At 37.3% G+C, this 20,266-nt stretch overlaps 1 protein-coding gene across 2 annotated transcripts in view; it reads left to right on the top strand.

The window, feature by feature from the left end:
• LOC126299298 (tyrosine-protein phosphatase 99A) overlaps window positions 1–20,266 on the top strand; it is a 476,034-nt gene that overhangs the window by 397,939 nt on the left and 57,829 nt on the right. Inside the window, exon 7 of one of the 2 annotated variants that reach the window (XM_049991092.1) lies at window positions 11,804–11,848. The exons of the other annotated variant lie outside the window; for it this stretch is intronic. Within the exon in view, the coding sequence (XP_049847049.1) occupies window positions 11,804–11,848 (45 nt within the window). The remainder of the gene's footprint in view (window positions 1–11,803; window positions 11,849–20,266) is intronic. 2 annotated transcript variants of the gene reach the window in all.

Raw genomic sequence — 20,266 nt, 5'->3', positions numbered from 1 at the left:
TTTGCTTATAAATTCAAAAATTGTGATTCTTTTCTTCCATATTTTCTTTATCGTAATAGAAATTCTTGCTTTGGTCCTTACAACTTTGCATACCAGACTCCAAATGTGTATATAGTTACCAGACTCTTCTCCTCCTCCTTTACTTTTACACTTGGTTTCTGAAAGTACATTTTGCGTGTGTCAAATTTTGTAGGTAATGCAATTATTTTTGTAGAAATGCCTTGCATCTTCCAACATCTGAATGTCATTTTACTTTTTTCATTGCCAATCCATCATCCAAAGTTCCAATTTTTTGGGCAGATTATTAGCTTTTTTAGCACTTAATGTTTGTTCTGGGAGTAAGGATTTGGCTCACTGTTCAACCTCCAACCTAGAGGAACAGGTGTTTTACTGTTATAATTTTCCTCCTTTAGATTTTGATAAGCCAGTGTCATAACATGGCAGCAGCTGCTAGTTTTGGTCTGCCCTAGGTATTTTATTTCACTGGTACCCATCATATCTGATGAGCATCCCCATATTCACAACCTGGAGAAGTGCCTAATGGGAGATTTGCAACTGTGCATGGGACATGTGATTTCTACACTACCAATATTATATATACTGAAACAATTTTTTCCATGATATTCTGGGGTAACTCATATTTAACAAAGTTTTCATTGCTGAAAAATGTGCTGAAAGAATAATATGCAGTGCTCACCTACAATCTTGTAGACATCCATTGAAGGAGTTGGGCATTCTCACTATTGCTTCACAGTATATTTATTCCCTGATAAAGTTTGTTGTAAATAATCAATTGCAGTTCAGAAGGAACAATTATGTACATAATTGCAATACCAGAAGGAAAAATTACATACATTATTCCACATTAAGGTTGTATTTAGCACAAAATGGGGTGCACAGTGCTGCAACAAAAACTATTGATCACTTATCCAGTGATATAAAATGTCAAACAGACAGTAAAGAAAAATTTGAAAACAAAGTGAACAAGTTCCTCTGTGACATATCCTTCTGTTCTGTAGAAGAATTTCTAGTACTGTAATGCTGAAATGGGGTGGGTAGGAATCACTTACTCACATCTGTAAATGTAATAATAATAATAATAATAATAATAATAATAATAATAAATTTTTAGCATGTAGCCATATTTACAAATTAATTTATGATGTGAAGGTAAAATGACTTGTTCCACATCATTACGATTTATCGTGCAAATGGTCCATGGAACATGAAAGTAACCAACTAACTCACTTACTCTTTGGCAGTGCTGCCTACTTTTTAAGTACTCAGTTAGTTTGGAACAAAACATAATTAATTATCTTCTGTCATTTCTTAATATGATGTCAGAATTTGTCAGGTGATGGGATGCTTGGAATTATGCTTGTTGTGCCAACTCTCTCCATGCTGCTTAAATACCTGTCCAAACTTGTTTGTCTGTATCAGCTTCCCATGTAACTGCTACAATTGTTAGTATTCTTTCTTGGCAAGGGTTTCTCTGTGTTAATATATTTTCAGAGCACTTTATGAAACCTTTATCCAGATACTGAAGATCATTGCAAACATAATGACTTCTGTAAGTTTCACTGCCTAATAATCCACTCTGAACATTACTGCAGTTATTGTTTCGTGTGCAGCTTAACTGCAGTCTCAGTCTATTGAAAATGCATATAAATGATACTCCAATTTATCATTAAACTCATGACGGACATTAACATTCTTTAGAGTCAAGTATAGATTCTCCTCAGCATTGTGATTGAACCCTAATGTTGCCTGTGGTATCCAGATCAGACTTTTGTTACCAAATGAGTCTTTCAATCACTATTCATGTTTATTGAGATTCATTCCCAAGTATGTTTCAATTTCTTATGACTTTCTACGTGTTAGTCCATCCTTACACAAGAAGATTGCTGGTTCCAACCTGGACGCAATTATTGTGAAGATGATCATTACAATTGATACCCCAAATACAAAATAAATGCCACAACCTCTGAATAAGCTTCCCACATATTGAGAAGTAATTAAGGCCAATTTAATGAAAAATCTCCAAGAGATGCAAAATGAGTATCTGTGGGGAGCTAGAATTAACTCCATTATGTTTTCTGTCTGACTCTAAACATTATATGATACACTAATGGCAAAGCAAAAGCAAATCTGTTTCAGTGATATTAATTTGTGGTATGTAAAATGGACTTAACAAAAATAAAGGTAGACTGTGATGTTAATTCTTAGCCAAACCTCTGTACATGTTTAATTTAACTAATTAGACAAGAGATGAAATTTTAAGATACTATGCAGTGTTAATGTCACCAATAAATTATTATGTGTGGAATGCATCTTATTCAAATATTTGCATGCAGTGCACACCCTGTGGCTGTAGTGTGATGAAATATTCCACTTAAATAGTATTATAAACATAGTTCTGGGTGGGAAGGTTTACTAACTAGAAAACCAGCAGAACTCTGACAGAACATTTTGAATGTGTAGAATATGTTTCTCAAAGAAGTACACAAATCAGTTTTACCTGGTGATATGAAGCAGTTTAAACTTGAATTAGTCCTTTGACCCATTGCATTAATAACCTTAGAACAAAAAATAAATTCACAACTAAATATGTAGCCTAATCAGGATATTTACAGTGCTTTTGTCTTCATTATCTATTTACCATTCATGAAAATGACACTGTATGATGTACTCCTGCATGCACAGTGAAGGTTTACTTAATTCATAATGATATACACAGTCACAGTTCTTTCACCCTACTATGGCCAAATTGGCACACACAGTTCATATTTGATATGGGGTATATTAAGTTTGAATATGACAATCCTGGTATGAAGCATACATCTCATTACATCATAAAATTTTTGTTTGTATGTTATTGTAACTAACATGTGCAAATAATATAAATTCCAACCAAAATTACTGATAAGTTGAAACTGTCATGCCAGAATACATACATACATTACTACATGATACAATTAAATAAAGCACACCTGAGCTATTTCACTTAGAAGAAGATGTGGGTAATGTTTGTCTCTTTCAATAAAAATATAACACTTTGTCATCCATTTGCCAGTATCATCACTGTCCATAAAAGTAATTCACTGGGGGTTTGAATGTGAACCACACAACGTGAAACATGAATGTATAATAAAACTGAGATATATTGGTTACCTGTTTACATGGATATTTTGACTTTGTATGCTCAATAAAGTACTTAATGATGTCAGATACAAACATTTCAGCTTTCATCTGAAGTATAGTGTCATTTAATTGAATAATTAGCAATGAAAAAACATTGTTCTGTCTTATAACTTAATTTGATTACAAATTGTAGCTGTGATAGGAAAGACAGACATGTGTGGTCCCCCCCCCCCCTCCTCCACCCCCAGCCAACCCCCCCCCCCCTCCCACACATACACAGTTGTGTGAAATTTAACTTTTTACAAATTGTACATATTATTGCACTGCAATTCATTTGGAGTCATGGAGCTCATTATTTTAAAGTAAAACTGATATGAGTATTTGTCTAATCATCTCCTATGAAAGACTCTATACTTCAGTTGTGTGTCATTCAATTAGTATGACAAGCAGATTGAATGGTCCACATGTCAGACAACTGTGAATATTGACCAAAACTATTTTCCTTTTTTTATATAAATTTGGCACGTGTGGTTCCATCTTGAATGTTTTGTATGGGCTCTGTGTCCCTTACTGTCATTATATTCATTTTCCATGAATCACACGATTAAACAGTCCATTTTGTCATTACTGGAACTGAATTTATGTTAAGCAAACTACAGGCACCATTTAGGTAAAGAAAATTTTATTAGTTAATTCGTGCTCATGGCACTCATAAACACTGTTATTTTTCCAGCCAATTCACAGCATGTCCCTGTGATCTCCGTGCTGTTCATTATGAATTTCAGGTGCTGCCTCTGATGCCAACAGTCATATTAATAAGGAATCCTGGCCCCACACCTTAATACTCCATAAAAATTAAATTTACGTACAGTAACTTATAAATTCAAATAACAGTGCAACATTTATATAAGAAAATAAATTTATTATTTGAATTTTACATCAATAAATTACGAAATAACTGGCACTGGAAGCTCAATTCCCACTGCAAGCCAATGTTCCCAATTATATTTAGCATGTGATTACACATGTAATTTTAGTTCACTAATTGACTGTAGAAGTTCACCACAAAGCCACCCAATGATTCAAGTTTTAGACACAGTCTCAGTGTCATAAAACAGTATGTTACATCACTAAATGGTGGCACAAATGTGCCGTATTCAGCATGCAAACTCAGAATTCATGTTAATCAAAATGAGAAAGAGAGTAAATTCTTCTGCCAAGTATTCACAGTCATGTAAAATTTCATAAAAGATGTGATTGTCACATTTGAATGTAAAATTCCTTATTAGAACAATCCACTATCGAAGTGTCTACCATATGGTCATTATTAAGTGGAAACAATTGTATGTCAAATGATTTTTAGGTATTGATATTGCTAAAGCTTTATTTCCACTTGGTAATGGCCATACGGCCAAAATTGTAATAGTGGGTTGTTCAGTTAAAGAGTTTTACAGTCAACAGCAACCATGATGTGTTTTACAAAAAGAGAGAGTAATTTAATTCCATAGTAACAGTATGGTAACTACTACTACTACTACTACTACTACTACTACTACTACTGCCGCCGCCATGACCACCACCACAACTTACTGTTACTTATTCTTCTTTTTCATTTATTGCTATCTCAGCAACTATGACTACATTTACTTACACTGCCACAACTAATACAGAAATAATTTTTATTTTGTGAATAACTTCTTACATTGTATTGGAATTCTTTCCATCACATGTGTATGAAATCCTATGGAGCTATAGAAGAAATATTATAGACATTTGGCATGTTCTAATATATGGATTCAAAGTTTGATACTGTGTGCTACTGCAGAAATTTCCTTAAATGCCTTCTAGATCTTCCTCTAAATTATAGATTTCTCAAACACTATGACAGATGGTCAACTTTATTTCATTTTCTTTCCAGGATTCCATATTTCAATTGGCAATGTGAGTTTCAGACTACAGATATAATGGTTCAGGGTTTTACCAAGGCCAGTTTGGTCACTGTGTGGCCATTTTCAGTGCACTAAATGTAATTTCAGACATTAAAAGCGATTATGTCCCAACTAAACTGTGTGCATATACACTCCTGGAAATTGAAATAAGAACACCGTGAATTCATTGTCCCAGGAAGGGGAAACTTTATTGACACATTCCTGGGGTCAGATACATCACATGATAACACTGACAGAACCACAGGCACATAGACACAGGCAACAGAGCATGCACAATGTCGGCACTAGTACAGTGTATATCCACCTTTCGCAGCAATGCAGGCTGCTATTCTCCCATGGAGACGATCGTAGAGATGCTGGATGTAGTCCTGTGGAACGGCTTGCCATGCCATTTCCACCTGGCGCCTCAGTTGGACCAGCGTTCGTGCTGGACGTGCAGACCGCGTGAGACGACGCTTCATCCAGTCCCAAACATGCTCAATGGGGGACACATCCGGAGATCTTGCTGGCCAGGGTAGTTGACTTACACCTTCTAGAGCACGTCGGGTGGCACGGGATACATGCGGATGTGCATTGTCCTGTTGGAACAGCAAGTTCCCTTGCCGGTCTAGGAATGGTAGAACGATGGGTTCGATGACGGTTTGGATGTACCGTGCACTATTCAGTGTCCCCTCGACGATCACCAGAGGTGTACAGCCAGTGTAGGAGATCGCTCCCCACACCATGATGCCGGGTGTTGGCCCTGTGTGTCTCAGTCGTATGCAGTCCTGATTGTGGTGCTCACCTGCACGGCGCCAAACATGCATACGACCGTCATTGGCACCAAGGCAGAAGCGACTCTCATCGCTGAAGACGACACGTCTCCATTCGTCCCTCCATTCACGCCTGTCGCGACACCACTGGAGGCGGGCTGCACGATGTTGGGGCGTGAGCGGAAGACGGCCTAACGGTGTGCGGGACCGTAGCCCAGCTTCATGGAGACGGTTGCGAATGGTCGTCGCCGATACCCCAGGAGCAACAGTGTCCCTAATTTGCTGGGAAGTGGCGGTGCGGTCCCCTATGGCACTGTGTAGGATCCTACAGTCTTCGCGTGCTTCCGTGCGTCACTGCGGTCCGGTCCCAGGTCGACGGGCACGTGCACCTTCCGCCGACCACTGGCGACAACATCGATGTACTGTGGAGACCTCACGCCCCACGTGTTGAGCAATTCGGCGGTACGTCCACCCGGCCTCCCGCATGCCCACTATACGCACTCGCTCAAAGTCCGTCAACTGCACATACGGTTCACGTCCACACTGTCGCGGCATGCTACCAGTGTTAAAGAATGCAATGGAGCTCTGTATGCCACGGCAAACTGGCTGACACTGACGGCGGCGGTGCACAAATGCTGCGCAGCTAGCGCCATTCGACGGCCAACACCGCGGTTCCTGGTGTGTCCGCTGTGCCGTGCATGTGATCATTGCTTGTACAGCCCTCTTGCAGTGTCCGGAGCAAGTATGGTGGGTCTGACACACCTGTGTCAATGTGTTCTTTTTTCCATTTCCAGGAGTGTATAAGTGGTTTTAAGGTTTTAACCTATATTTACTGTATTGAAGATGGCCACACTCTGACTGAAATCTGGGTATGGAGTAAACATTATTTGTGTCTTACTGCTGTACCCTGTACTATTTGAACAACCTCATCTCATACTGAATATAACCTCCCCCCCCCCCCCCCCCCCCCAACCTCCACATCATCCTTTACACAGTACACACTGCATATATTTCCTCTGGGGTTCACTGTTCCACTGAACATGGCTTCTTCTGTGACAGACAACTTTCTCAGACTTGCCAAGAACTATTTAACCAGTCAGTTTGAAATTTACTTTCACAGTGTTGAGAAACACTAGAAATCACACAGCAGAACACCTGCATAGTGATCGAAGTTTATTGTTCGCTTGATTAATTTAATGCTATAATTCTCTTGTCATCTATGCAGCAGAGTGATGAACAAACTGTTATCTCCCTCAGCTCGCCATGCACAAACTCAGTAAAAGATCTGAATAAAAGTAGTCTTCACCCCGAAAGTGGTCTGAACACCAAGCATTTTACTGTGCGTGGTTGTGTCTTATCTGATCTGAAAATCATATCAAGTGTTGTGTTCATCCTTCGCATTATTTTATGTGCAAATGTTTTAACGTGCAACCACATCTATTAAGTATTATATTTTTTCAGTATTTCTTGTGTTCCAGATGTAGTTGATAGATGTTGATTTGCCTTCTAAGATTGTCAAATCTGTAGGGTTAATATTTTTAAGTGTCCCATTTTCACAACATAGCTAAGTATAGATAGAAAGAAAGATGGAAAACACTCAAGATAAGTTTAAGATGTATTATTATGGTAATGTAGTTTCTTGACTTGTTGCATAAATGTGTATTTTTCTGAACTAATGCAGAGTATTGATTTACCACATAGAGACCTAAAATATGATTTTTGTGATTACCTGTTGTAGTTAATATGCATTGTCATTGCATTGGAATCACTACAAACATTCAGTAGGTGGGATTTACCATGCATGACGCAAACTCAATTCTGACCAGAAAGAGAAGTTTGCTGCAAATAATAAATTGCATTATAAGTGATTGGCCTTGACTTACCAAATCAGTGAACTTGCCAACAGGAGCAGTATCTGTAAAATAGATACTGTTTTAATTAATATCTCATTAGCTGGCAGGTTCATTTTGTAAGGATTTAATGTCAATGTATCAAATTATGAGACATACACTTAACACTGACAAGCTTTAAAATGCAAAACAGGGCTATACAAACAAGTAGAAAATTTGTTTATTAGCCGTGAAGGTTTTATTTAAATGACTCTGGGTAAATGAAGCTACATTACTGCAGCAAAAGGGCATCATATAATGCTCATAAACCTCAGTGTAACACACAGACAGAAATGTTTTGTGTGTCATTAAAATGTTTCTTACTTGATTCTATCAGAATTTTCAAAGAGTTTATTAGTATCTTACACATGTAAATACATACATACATACATACATATATATGTAACAGCTACATAAGGACAACCTGTGAAATTACTTTATAATCATTTCATCTGAAAGGCAATCATGAATGCAATAAAAACAAGGGCAAAGAATATAGCTACGTTATATGGAAATGTACAAGAATGAACAAAAATTATGGAAACAAAAGAAACAGAACACATTACCATGCCTAATGCGGTTCAGGGAAGCTACTGGCATTAAAAACAGCTTCTGGTCATCTCAGAATACATACATACAGTGCCTCTATGATTTTCAGGACATCCTATACCACTCTTCCTGCAAAACTGTGGCACATTCGGGTAATGATGGTGAAAGTGGATAGCAAACATGCACCAGTCTCCCCTAATTAGACCACAAAGACTTAATAATATTGTGATCTTGTGACTATGGTGGCCAGGGGAGGTGCGAAAATTCATCCTCATGCTCACAAAACCAATCCTGAATTATACAAGCTGTCTGAACAGGGGCGCTGTAATCTTGAAACACAGCGCCACCATTGGGGAACAAACATTTGTACCATGGTATGGACGTGATCAGCCAAAATTGTCACATAATCCTTGGCAGTAATGAGACCTTGCAGAGTAACCATGGGGCCCATGGAATACCATGATCCAGCTGTCTGTACCATCACCGAACCTCAACCATGTTTCACTCTAGAGACATAAGCTCAGCCCTAAGTTGGAAACAGTGTGAAACAAGACTCATCTACCAAATGGCTTTCTTCCATTACTCCATACTGCAGGTTTTATGGCTTCAGCACATTTGGGCATGGGCATCACTGATGTGTGGTTTTGACATTCCTGTTCACCCTGCAATTCCCTGCTTCTTAAGCTTACTTCATGTTACGTTGCTGCAGACACAACTTATAAGTGTGACATTCAGTTGTGCAGTGACATTTTTAGTGGTTGTCCTGTTATTTTTATCACAGCCCTCTTCAGTGTTCATGTGCGATGATCACTCAAAACACACTTTTGCCTGTGTTGTGACTTAACAGTTGGTGTTTTTCCAATTACCCTGTATGCAGTATAAATTGCTGAAATGGTGCCTCTTTGAACTCCCAACACTTCAGCTGCCTTGGTTACAAAAGCACCTTCCATACGACCAAAAACAAGTTGCCCACTTTCAATTCAGATTAACTTAGCTCAGACATACCTGTACTCACAACTACACAGAACACTTTTCTAGTCACAGCTGATGCTTGCAATGTATTCACAATATTGCACAGGTGCCGTTCATAGTCAGTTACTAAAGTGTAAACTGCATGCTTGGCTAGCACCTGCATTTATGTTCAAGCAGGCGTTTCTTACAGTGTTTCCACATTCAGGTCCAAACCGTGTAGGTGTGAGTATATAATGGCAGAAAGTTCACAGAGCAGATTGTGTATTTAATGAATCAAATACATTTCTATGGACATTTTACTTTATTCAGGAGCTACTTTCAGCTACAGAACACAGTTCTCTGATGTGATGCTAAGTCACTTCATGAATATTCTGTTGGTTCTCTAACTACAGTCATGCCTTGCAGCTATCCTTGTGTTTCACAGCTCTAACTGGCTCTGTAGCATATCACCCATCTTTGTGACATGATTTTCTAACATCACAGAGAGAGAGTGTACCAGTTGATGTGCCCATGTGTGCTCAGTTTTTGGAACAACCACTATGCCGTCAGTAAGAATAAATGGACAGAAATGAATTTCTGCACTGCCAATGCTCAATACCCTAACATATCAAAGGATTGTTGACCTCAGCACAAATAACTCATAATTTTGGACATGGGTATTTGCAACATTTTATGTAGTTGGCCTGGTCTGGCCATTACTTATACTAATTTATCATGTTATTTATTTTTAATTTTTGTAGAAAAATAATGTGCTAGCTTGAAAAGGCAAGGGAGGAGGAAAGAAATTGGCATTCAGCTTGTCAAGGGAACCATCCAAACAATTACCTGAAGAGAGTTGAACTGTTGAATGAATTCAAGATAAAGTCCTTAGTGGAAGAAAAATTTTATGGGTACAATAAAATGAAATTATATAGTTGGGATTTTTACATGTGTTGCAACATATGAGAGTTAGTGAAGACCCCTTGTAATTATCAAGTACGAGTGAAACCTTCATCTGTTGAGAGTTTAAGCATGGTAAGATCAGCAGGGTGCAGGTGAACAAAGTTGAGTGGGATGCTTGAACTAATAAATAAGGTACCTTGTATGTGGAAAATTCTTTCAGTGCCAGTGGTGCATTATTCTGAGAGACTGCAAATGGGTTATCTTGTGACAGTAGAATGTTATTCCAATTAGTATGCATGATGATCATGATTTCACTGAAATTTTTGGTCTTCAATAATGTTACAAAACCTAAACAGAATTATTTGCACTGTTATGTTTGTGAACAGTGTGACAGTCAGTGAATATTCTGTATTCTTAAAAATAATTATTCCCTTGATCAAACCAATATGATTATGATTATTTACTTCACCACTATTATTTGAAAAAATGAGAATAATTTGTGTGTTTCTTCATTACTTGTGAATTGTATTTTGTGTGTGACTGTTAATATTTCCTCTTACATCAAAACCATTCTGTAATAGATGCAAAACGTATTTTGACATATATTAGTCCATGAAAACTCAAATTGTCATTAACGACTGATAGAAAATCTGTACTTATTTGAAAAGCTTGGAAATATGGCAAATGACAACAGTGAGCAGGAGAAGAAATATCAACCTTCATGAGCTATTTCTCAAATCAAGATAAACATAGGGAATCTCTCAAACCATCTTCATGTTCCATCTATCTCTCATGAACAACTACATCCTGATTTCTTTTGCTGAATGCAGTCATTGTATAAACTGCTAGACCTCCTTTTTCTTCTTCTTCTTCTTCTTTTTCTTCTTTTTCTTCTTCTTCTTGTGCTACTGCATCATCCACTACTCCTTTCTCTCCTAAGCCTGGATTTTTCATCTATTCGTACTATGGCAAAGAAGATATACTGTTATCTGTCATAAATTTCAAAAGCAAGCTGGTTGTGTATGGTGAAAGATATGTTGAAGAGAAGCTCAGTGCCTCTTGTTCCCATATCCAAGGAGCCTGCTCCAGCTATACAAAACCATGATGTTACTGCCTAGCCTGTCATCCTGTTACGGGTTCAGAGATGTTGTCAGTGAAACTCAACATCTGAAGTTAGCTTGATCTCCTCATGAGTTTGTGTGTGTGTGTGTGTGTGTGTGTGTGTGTGTGTGTGTGTGTGTGTGAGTGAATGAAATTTACTGTTGATATTTCGTGCATGTTTGTGTCACTCTCTGCAAATAATGACTTTCTACTGTTTATTTCTTCACATAGATTATATTTGTATCAATTTGCATATTGTTATGTTGCTTCTCATTATATCAGCTGTAGAACAGAATTGTGTTGTGAGCTGCTCTATTTTTTCTACTTGCCTGTAAATCAAATTCTTTCACATTTAAAAAAATTTATAGCACAGGCTGATGAAATGAGAAGCTCAGAGTATTTCTAAGCAAGACCCCATACTTTAGAGAATCAATGCACATTAGCTTTGTAATAATTTATATATTTATTTGTTGAATGTTTACATGCATATACAAGTGACACAAGAGAATAAAATCCTCTGACACTGATAGGTGTATTTTCTTTCTTTTCTCACTCATGCTCTCCGTAGGAAACTCTAAAAAGACAGCCTAAGCTTGCATCTCAGTGTCTCGAGGTACTGTACTTTAGTTACAGCTATCATCACACTTTAAGTACATTGATGTTCCATGTTCACCTCACTTTCCTAAAATTGTTTGCTATTAGTAACTGTAGAACTAATTATGAACATTGCTTTGTTTTGTGATTATTGTTTCATGCTGACACATCCTGTGTCATTTACCAGATTGGCTCAGTGTTCTTTTCTCATAAACTGGAAAAGTGAAACATTGCATGATAATAGAAGAAAGGCAATTGAATAATTTATTTAAATAATTTTAGCATGAAAATGACTCATGACTTTCTACATTTTAATGCTGCGCTAACTGTCAATATGTTACTAGTGCTAATATAGTTGTCAAGGGAATTTGCAGAATTGTAAGGTTGTGTTTCAGCATAGTATAATACTTTTATCTTCTGTTAGATGCATCACACACCATTTTGTAGGAAACAAACATTTAGAAATAACCTCATATAAGCAGTTTTTAACCTAACCTGGTATGCTTATGCAATCATAAAAGTTATCATAACTTATTAGTTTATATTATTTTGGTGGAAATGATGTGATAACTTGTAGCTCTACTAAGACTGCATGCCGAAGATTCAAGTGTGTGTGAAACTGTTCATTTTTATGTAAACTGGAGGTGGATTGGGGAAAAGGAATGGAAAGGGAAGGAACTGATGATATCAGCTGCATTGGGGCTTTACGCGAAATCAATGGCAATGACTGAAAATATGTACCAGACCAGGTTTTGAACCTGGGATCTCCTTCATACTAGGTAGTTGTGTTAACCACTGCCCATCCAGACACAGTGTTAATCCCAAATGCATGGAATATCTTGGCATGCTCATCAACTGACCTACATACCCACCTAGTGCCACCACTTTTCTACACTCCCTGTCCATGTTGTCCATGCTTTCTAATTTTAGATTTCGGCTGAAGGTTGAACATAAATGTGCATCTGCAGAGACCAAGCATTCATGTAAGTGATACACCTTGATGGGCTATGAATCCACAACCATCAATGCACATGCACATTTATGTTTGACCTCCAGTGGGAATCTAAAATTAGCGGGCATGGAGGACACGTATTGGACCTGCGAATAAGTGGTGGCACTATGTGAGAATGTAGGTCTGCTTCTAACACTGTGTCTGGGTACTGCAGAGGTTGATGCAACTGCCTAATACACAGGAGATCCCAATTTTGAGTCCCAGTCCGGCATACACTTTCACTCATTGCTGCTGATTCCTCATAAAGTCCTGATGCATCTGATATAATCAATTCCTTCCCTTCCCTTTCCTTTCTCTCCCCCTTTACCTCAATTTACATAGTATGTATGACAGATGCGATTTCCACATTATGTCTTTTCTTTCGGACATGTTTGAAAGAACAGAACCATGCAGTCATATAACTGTTCATTTTGTTACATAATATAGATTTTGTTAGAATGAAAATTAAGAAATACACTACCCTCTAGTAATGGGAGTATTTAAATGCAATAAATATTTCATTGTTTAATATTTCTTGTGCACTGCACATGGATATACAAAAGTATTTTACACTGCTGTCTATGGAGACAAGATTTACAGAAAGGAGACATAGTACTGAGCAAAACCAAAGGGATCTTCAGCATATGCAAAAGCTTGTCATAAAATTGACAAATGAAGCCGACAGATGTTGGTTAGTTCAACAACTGTAGTATTCAAAGAATTCCCAGTGAAACAGGGTAAGATATATTATGAGCCAATATCTCTCTGTAAAAGATATTCAGGTGAACAACCTCAGAAAACTGAAATTTAATTCTGGTTTATTAATTGTTAGTGTGATGATGTAGCGGTTTATGTACTGAGATTGAATGCATTATGCCACAGCACACTTCAGTTATTAGCAATTTAGAAGTCTCTCTCAACTCTTTAACACCAGTGCAGTACCAATAAACTAGAAATTGTTCATTCTTTACAACAATTAACAACAATATCCCAAATAAAATGAGGGAGTGTAATTTTGATGTGTTCCATTCTTATCATTTCTACTTACTACGTTTATCAGGATGTCTGTGCATAACTGTTGTTTTTAATTACCCTTTGGGAATTATCTTTGAGGAAAGAATAATAAAAATGAAATTTCAGAATAAAAATGCCAAATATGATATCTATGTGCTGAATATGATTAATCTAAATGAGACAAATACAACTCTTGGGCAATTCTGCTTTTTCCTTTTCAAAACTGTGAATATTCTCTGACCTCAAAATAAATCTTTAAGTGCAAGAGACTAACACTGAACTACAATGAATCCTTTGAACAACTAGTGTATTATTGGTTATTTTACATAAATGGTTCCATTGGGACTGGTTATCTTCTCATGGCATATCTACAAATTTACTACTTATAAAGTGTCAATAAAATTCTTCTGGATTAGAGACCGCATTGTCATTTATAAAATTCCAACGTTTCGGCGTCTGTTGCAAGACGCCTTCCTCAGGGTGTGTTGCTAAGCGACCCGATAATATGAATAGAGAAGACGGGTACAGACTTCCAGCGTCTTGGCTGCCTGTTGTGACAGCTTTGCGGAAGGACAGCTCGCGCAAAGCAACAGGCGTGCGGTAGGCCACAGCGGAGGATGGTACACAGAGCGCTGACGCGGCCTAGTCGATACTAGGCAGTTAGTAAACAACGCTACGCTGCAGTCGCCGCTAAGTCTCCTATTCGCCGATTTCCACCAATGGCAGGCAGTAAAGGAAACTCCAATGGAAAACGCCTATTTCCGCCAATAACAAGACGCAATGCAAACGCCAATAAAATGAACTCCTAGTACCCTTCCTCCTCATCCTCACATCCAATCACAACACTCTTCCATAGTATATATGCACCCACACTTGCGCTCATTCAGCAGTTAGCAACACACCCTGAGGAAGGCGTCTTGCAACAGACGCCGAAACGTTGGAATTTTATAAATGACAATGCGGTCTCTAATCCAGAAGAATTTTATTGACATTGACAACGGCCGCGGAAGCCTACGGTTATACTTATAAAGTATTTGAATATTCAAACAGATGATTTCGTTGAAAATTTGCCTTTCAGTAAAGAATATGTAACTTGGTGAAATGATGATCGAAAGCAGGACGTCAAAAGATTCATGGTTTGCACATAGTTTTAATTAGTTGGGAAGTTTCACAGCAACACATACTGACTCCAGTGAGCGATATTTGTTCTCTCATCAAAACGCATATTTTTGTTAAAATATGGGGTGTATTGCATAGACCTGCTAATATATTTCCAGCTTTTCTAGGTTTTCCACTTTCATAGAAATTTTCAAAATGTCCCTTATCTCCTTTACTCTATGCAAAAACTAAGGACTACTCAGGAAGCAAAGAACTGAGTGAAGCATCTTGGAAATCAGTGGATGAGTCAAGGAAACAAACAAATAGACCAGCTGACAGACTAGAGCAGAAGACATAATTGTAACTGTAATGCAAATGAAGTTGAGGTTGGCTGAACATGCAGCCAGATGAATAGACAATAGATGGCCCAAGGAAGTCCTCTGGTAAATTCAAAGTGATAAGTAAAAGTAGAGGCTGTAACCTAATAGACTGCAGATAGATGACAGTAGGAAACATGCAGGAGCATCACAAATGCATATTGCAGAAAATCACACCAAATTGGAAAAAGTCCATAGGGAGGTATTTCTCAATCACGGGAAGTAAAATGGATAGATGGATGGATATATAGATAGATAGATAGATGAATGATGTAATATCTTTGTATAAGAATGTTATTCTCCCATTGTTTGTACTTATTAATAATCACTCTAGTAACTCTCCAGTGCCAATGCCGTGGTCATTATCAGGTATATGGAGTCAATTAGATCCTGTATCATTCACCATAATATAAGAGCATGTTGGTTCCAGGGCAATATTACAAACAACACAAATCAGTATACTCAGTGACTGACACGCATTGTCAGTCATGTGAAACCATCAAATGACCATTTGATGGCATTTAAATAATTGAAGGAGTAAATGTAAGAACACAGCTTGTAGTTGGGGTGCTTAGCAGTTGATAGGCACATAAACAAGAGTGAAAACATTGCTAAGCTTTTGGATAATGTCCTCCTTCAGAACTAGCTTCTATACCTGTACATAGCTACATTTTCCTGGGATACAGTTTTTTTATAGCTTCTATACATAGCTACATTTACCTGGGATTCAGTTTTTTTTTAATTCCATCCAGGACTTTCCATTTGATAATCTAATTGTATGGCATGAAAAGTAGGCAATCACTAGAGCTGTTATTAATAAATACAGCTAATGCTGGGAGACCCATCTCCTTAGTCACACCTGTGTGGCAGTGCTCGACTCAGAGGTTATTCATTTAAATCCTGGTAGTGGAAGAAATTTTCACTACCAGCATTTAGCCAGCAAACGGAGGGAAGGTTTTGACAAAGTTCATAATTACCAACTTTGCAGTCCTGTATTAAATTCCAAAGCTATCTACAGTGTCTCAACGAGTGAAAGAATGTAACATTGTTGATAGTGATCCCTCTGTTGAATGTGGATGTTTAGGTTGGTGGACCTTTTATTGCTTCTCAGAAGGTGTAGGCTATGTGACAGCAGCAGTTATCACCCTTTCTCTGTAAAAGCTCTTATCACAGTCATCTACACAGCACAGATACACACTTGGCACTCAGTTACAGTTCAGAGGAAGGTAATGGTAAACCACCTCCACTAGGATATTTGCCAGAACAGCAGTGCATGATTCCCACATCTGCCCCATTTCCTGAATATGGGACGAACCTTAACTTTTTGTTGGAAAAATGTACTCATACAAGTAATTTGTTTCAGATGTAGACCCAAATATGCCAAAGATAATTTATGTATAATCCCTTCATTATTTTTTCCTTTTCTTTCTGTGCTCCTGCAAACTCTTTGAAATAAAATAGTGGTAAGTATTATGAGCCATTTTGCACAGAATACTTTGGTATGGGATTGCATTTCATTGTGCCATAGTAAAAGAAACTAGGCATCAAGAATTTTTGAATTTGATAATTCCGTTTAATATATATACAAAGAACTGTTTGAAAATGTGAAAGACTTTGAGAAATTCAATACTAGGCATATTTCAAAACACAGTAGACTTTTAGATCAGATTTTTTGAAAAGAATTATGGAGTGACTCTGGTAGTATTTAATATGCTTGGTTAAAGAAAAGAACCCATATATGTGCTGAACATTGAAGCAATAATCAAATAACTCACAAGAATGCTACCAGATAGTGACCTTAACAGCTGCACTCTAGAAACAAAATCCACCTGTTACCAAGTATAATCAAGGCTCTCACAAATGAGAGCTTGTTGTAATTGGCAGCAGGAGAATTACTTTGGCAAACACTGAAATGACATTATGGTCTTGATACTGCAACAAAATAAAAGTGCACATTGAAATCTCACTCTTCTACTGCAGAGTTTGTCTAACTTTCACCAGACAATATCACCCTGCTGCATTCCTGCAAGTTATTTCAACATTCGATATGGCTAGAGAAGTTGATGCTTTAAGTTGGAAAAAATATGTAAGAATGAGTAATTTTGGACATAATATAAAGAGGATTTGTGACTGAGTGGTCTGAAATGGAGAAAAATACATCTAATCCTGGAATTGGTGTAGTTTTTGCAGTACAATTACCAACTCTTAACAGTGGTGATATTGTTTCGTGTGGCAAAAATTATTGGTGATTACAATTAATTTGGTAACATTGCAAAGCAATATGAAATGGAATGAGCACAAGGGTCATGGTAAAGAAGGCAAATGGTTGACATAGGTTTATTGGAAGACTTTTGGGAAAATGTGGTTAATCTGTATAGGAGACTGCACATAGAATGCTGTGTGACATACTCTTGAGTACTGCTCGAGTGTCTGGGATCCATATTAGGTTGGATTAAATGAAGACACTGAAGCAATTCAGAAGTGGGCTGCTAGATTTCATAATAGTAGGTTTGAACAATTCACAAGATGCTTCAGGAACTCAAATGGGAATCCCTGGAGGGAAGGTGGTGTTCTTTTTGAGGAAAACTATTGAAAAAATTTAGAAAACAGGCTTTTGAAGCTGACTGCAGAACAATTCTTCTGCAATCCACATACATTTCATGTAAGGACCTTAGACTGGATCTTCCTAGTAACACCATGTTGTGAGACCATTGGTTGATAATTCACATGAAATAGTATATGTAGACACACACACACACAAATTTAGATTTTTGTAGTTACAAATCAAGCTTTTTGCCATGAAATGATTTTGTCAGAAGTTGACATTTGCTCTTAGCCAGTTAAAGCAAAATTCAATAAATTCAAACTGTATGTTGCTTCTGAGAGACCTGAAGGGAGACCCACAGTGTAGAATCTCATTGTCAATGATAATATGAGAGGAAAGCAGAAAAAGGAACACAAACCATAAGCAAATGCTTGCCACCAGAACCAATGATGGAAATAAATAGATGATTATTGTCATTTTGAGCCAGGTTTGTCAACAAAACACAGGTTGCACAGCCTTGTTGCAAAAACATTCTATGCAATACAGTGGAATCAGCCAATAACAAAGTTCTCAATTGGTGAATTATTCTGTTCCAGACAGACGTGGCAACAGAATTTGTGCATTATGATTTATTCCTGAGCACATTTATTTATTTATTAATTTCATGTTCCGTAGATCCAGTTAGTGAGTCAATCACAAGGATATGGAACGTGTCAAATTGTACAGGTTTCAATTTAAACTTACAACAAATACAAGGTCAATTCAATGCCAAATTGTACATAGTCTAAGTAAGACATACTATAAATACAGTAATATATACAATGTCAGTTAAATAACATAACAACTATTTAACAGAAAAAAGTTTCAAATAAAGGTTACAAATAAGAGCACAAGGTTAAATCAGACATTAGGCCTACATGAGTAAATACAAGTACAGCCAATTTGTTGTTGCAAAAACTGTGATTATGCTCAAATGCTCAATAAAATCAATTGAACTAGTTCTAGACACATTAAGTTTAGTAATGATGTACACTTTCTTTCAAATATTCATCCACAGTATAAAAAGATCTCTCTGTCAGGTAATCTTTGAGAACTTGTTTAAATTTTGGCAGTTCTGTATGAACACATTTGATATGTAGTGGGAGAGCATTGAACAGCTTAATGCTGGAGTAGTAAACTCCTTTTTGTACCAGAGTGAGACGTTTCATTTCAACATGTAGATTGTTTTTGTTTCTGGTGTTATAGCCATGGAATTTACTGTTGTCTTGGTAGATAGAATAATTTTTGCACACAAAGGTCAGCAAGGAAAAAATATACTGTGAGGCAGTTGTTAGGATACCTATCTTTCGAAACAAGTGCCTGCAAGTGTGTCTTTGATGGACCCCACACATTATTCTGATTGCTTTTTTTTGGACGGTGAAAACTTTTTTTGCAAGTGGTTGGTTCCCCCAGAACATGATAGCATATGACATCAATGAGTGGAAGTAGCCAAAGTAGGCAACCTTAGTGGCGTCAACTTCAGTCACTGAAGAAATTACCCGTAATGCAAATGTTGCCGAGCTAAGTTTCTTACATAGATGTAGAATGTGAAAAGACCAATTACATTTACTGTCTATATAAGCACCCAGGAATTTTGTATCTTCAACTTTCTGTATTGGTTGATCTCTACATTTTATGTTAATTTCATTGAGATTACTTTGTGATGTATGGAACCTCATATAATGAGTTTTATTTGCATTGAGTGAGAGACCATTTGAGGAGAACCAATTTAAGATGTCATTAAAGACAGTATTTGTAGTTTGTTCAAGATTGTGATCTATCAAATCAGACAAAGGAACTGATTCATTTCTATACTAGGCTTGAAATAGAAGGACCGAAAGTATGCATCCAAGTAGCCACTGCTCTATTGGGTTTCCTCAGAAACCTGAAGGCATCCTAGCCAGAAAACAGTCTGAATGAAATTAATTTACTTTCTGGCTCCTGTACTAGTCAAAATAAAAAAAAATACTGTAGTGATGAGCACCATCATGCAGAAATACAGTAGTGATGGGCGCCGCCATGCAGGAAAGCAGAAAATTTAATAAACTGGTATCTTATTTCCCTGTTTGTTGTCACATCTATAATCCTGACAGAGTCTTTGGTAGATTGGGTAAATGCTACTGGAAAAAGAAAGATGTTCTTCCACACACTGTACACTTTAAGGTGCTGGGACAACATGGCAGCATCAAGATACTAAATATGGGTTGGGGATCATAGGATCTCAAGTCCAGTTCACTAAAAGCCCTTTCAAAATAACTGCTCAGCGAGTGATGGCTTATGAAGTGTCTAAGGTGGAGGTATTGTTGTCAGTATCAGACACTTATAATGGAAGTCCAGGAACTGCAGGAAGAAAGTGAGGAAGCAGTCACCTTG

The sequence above is a fragment of the Schistocerca gregaria genome, chromosome X, assembly GCF_023897955.1.
Source record: "Schistocerca gregaria isolate iqSchGreg1 chromosome X, iqSchGreg1.2, whole genome shotgun sequence".
NCBI classification, from domain to species: domain Eukaryota; kingdom Metazoa; phylum Arthropoda; class Insecta; order Orthoptera; family Acrididae; genus Schistocerca; species Schistocerca gregaria.
Note: the sequence above shows the minus strand (reverse complement) of the source record. Positions and strands in the feature narration are given on the sequence as shown.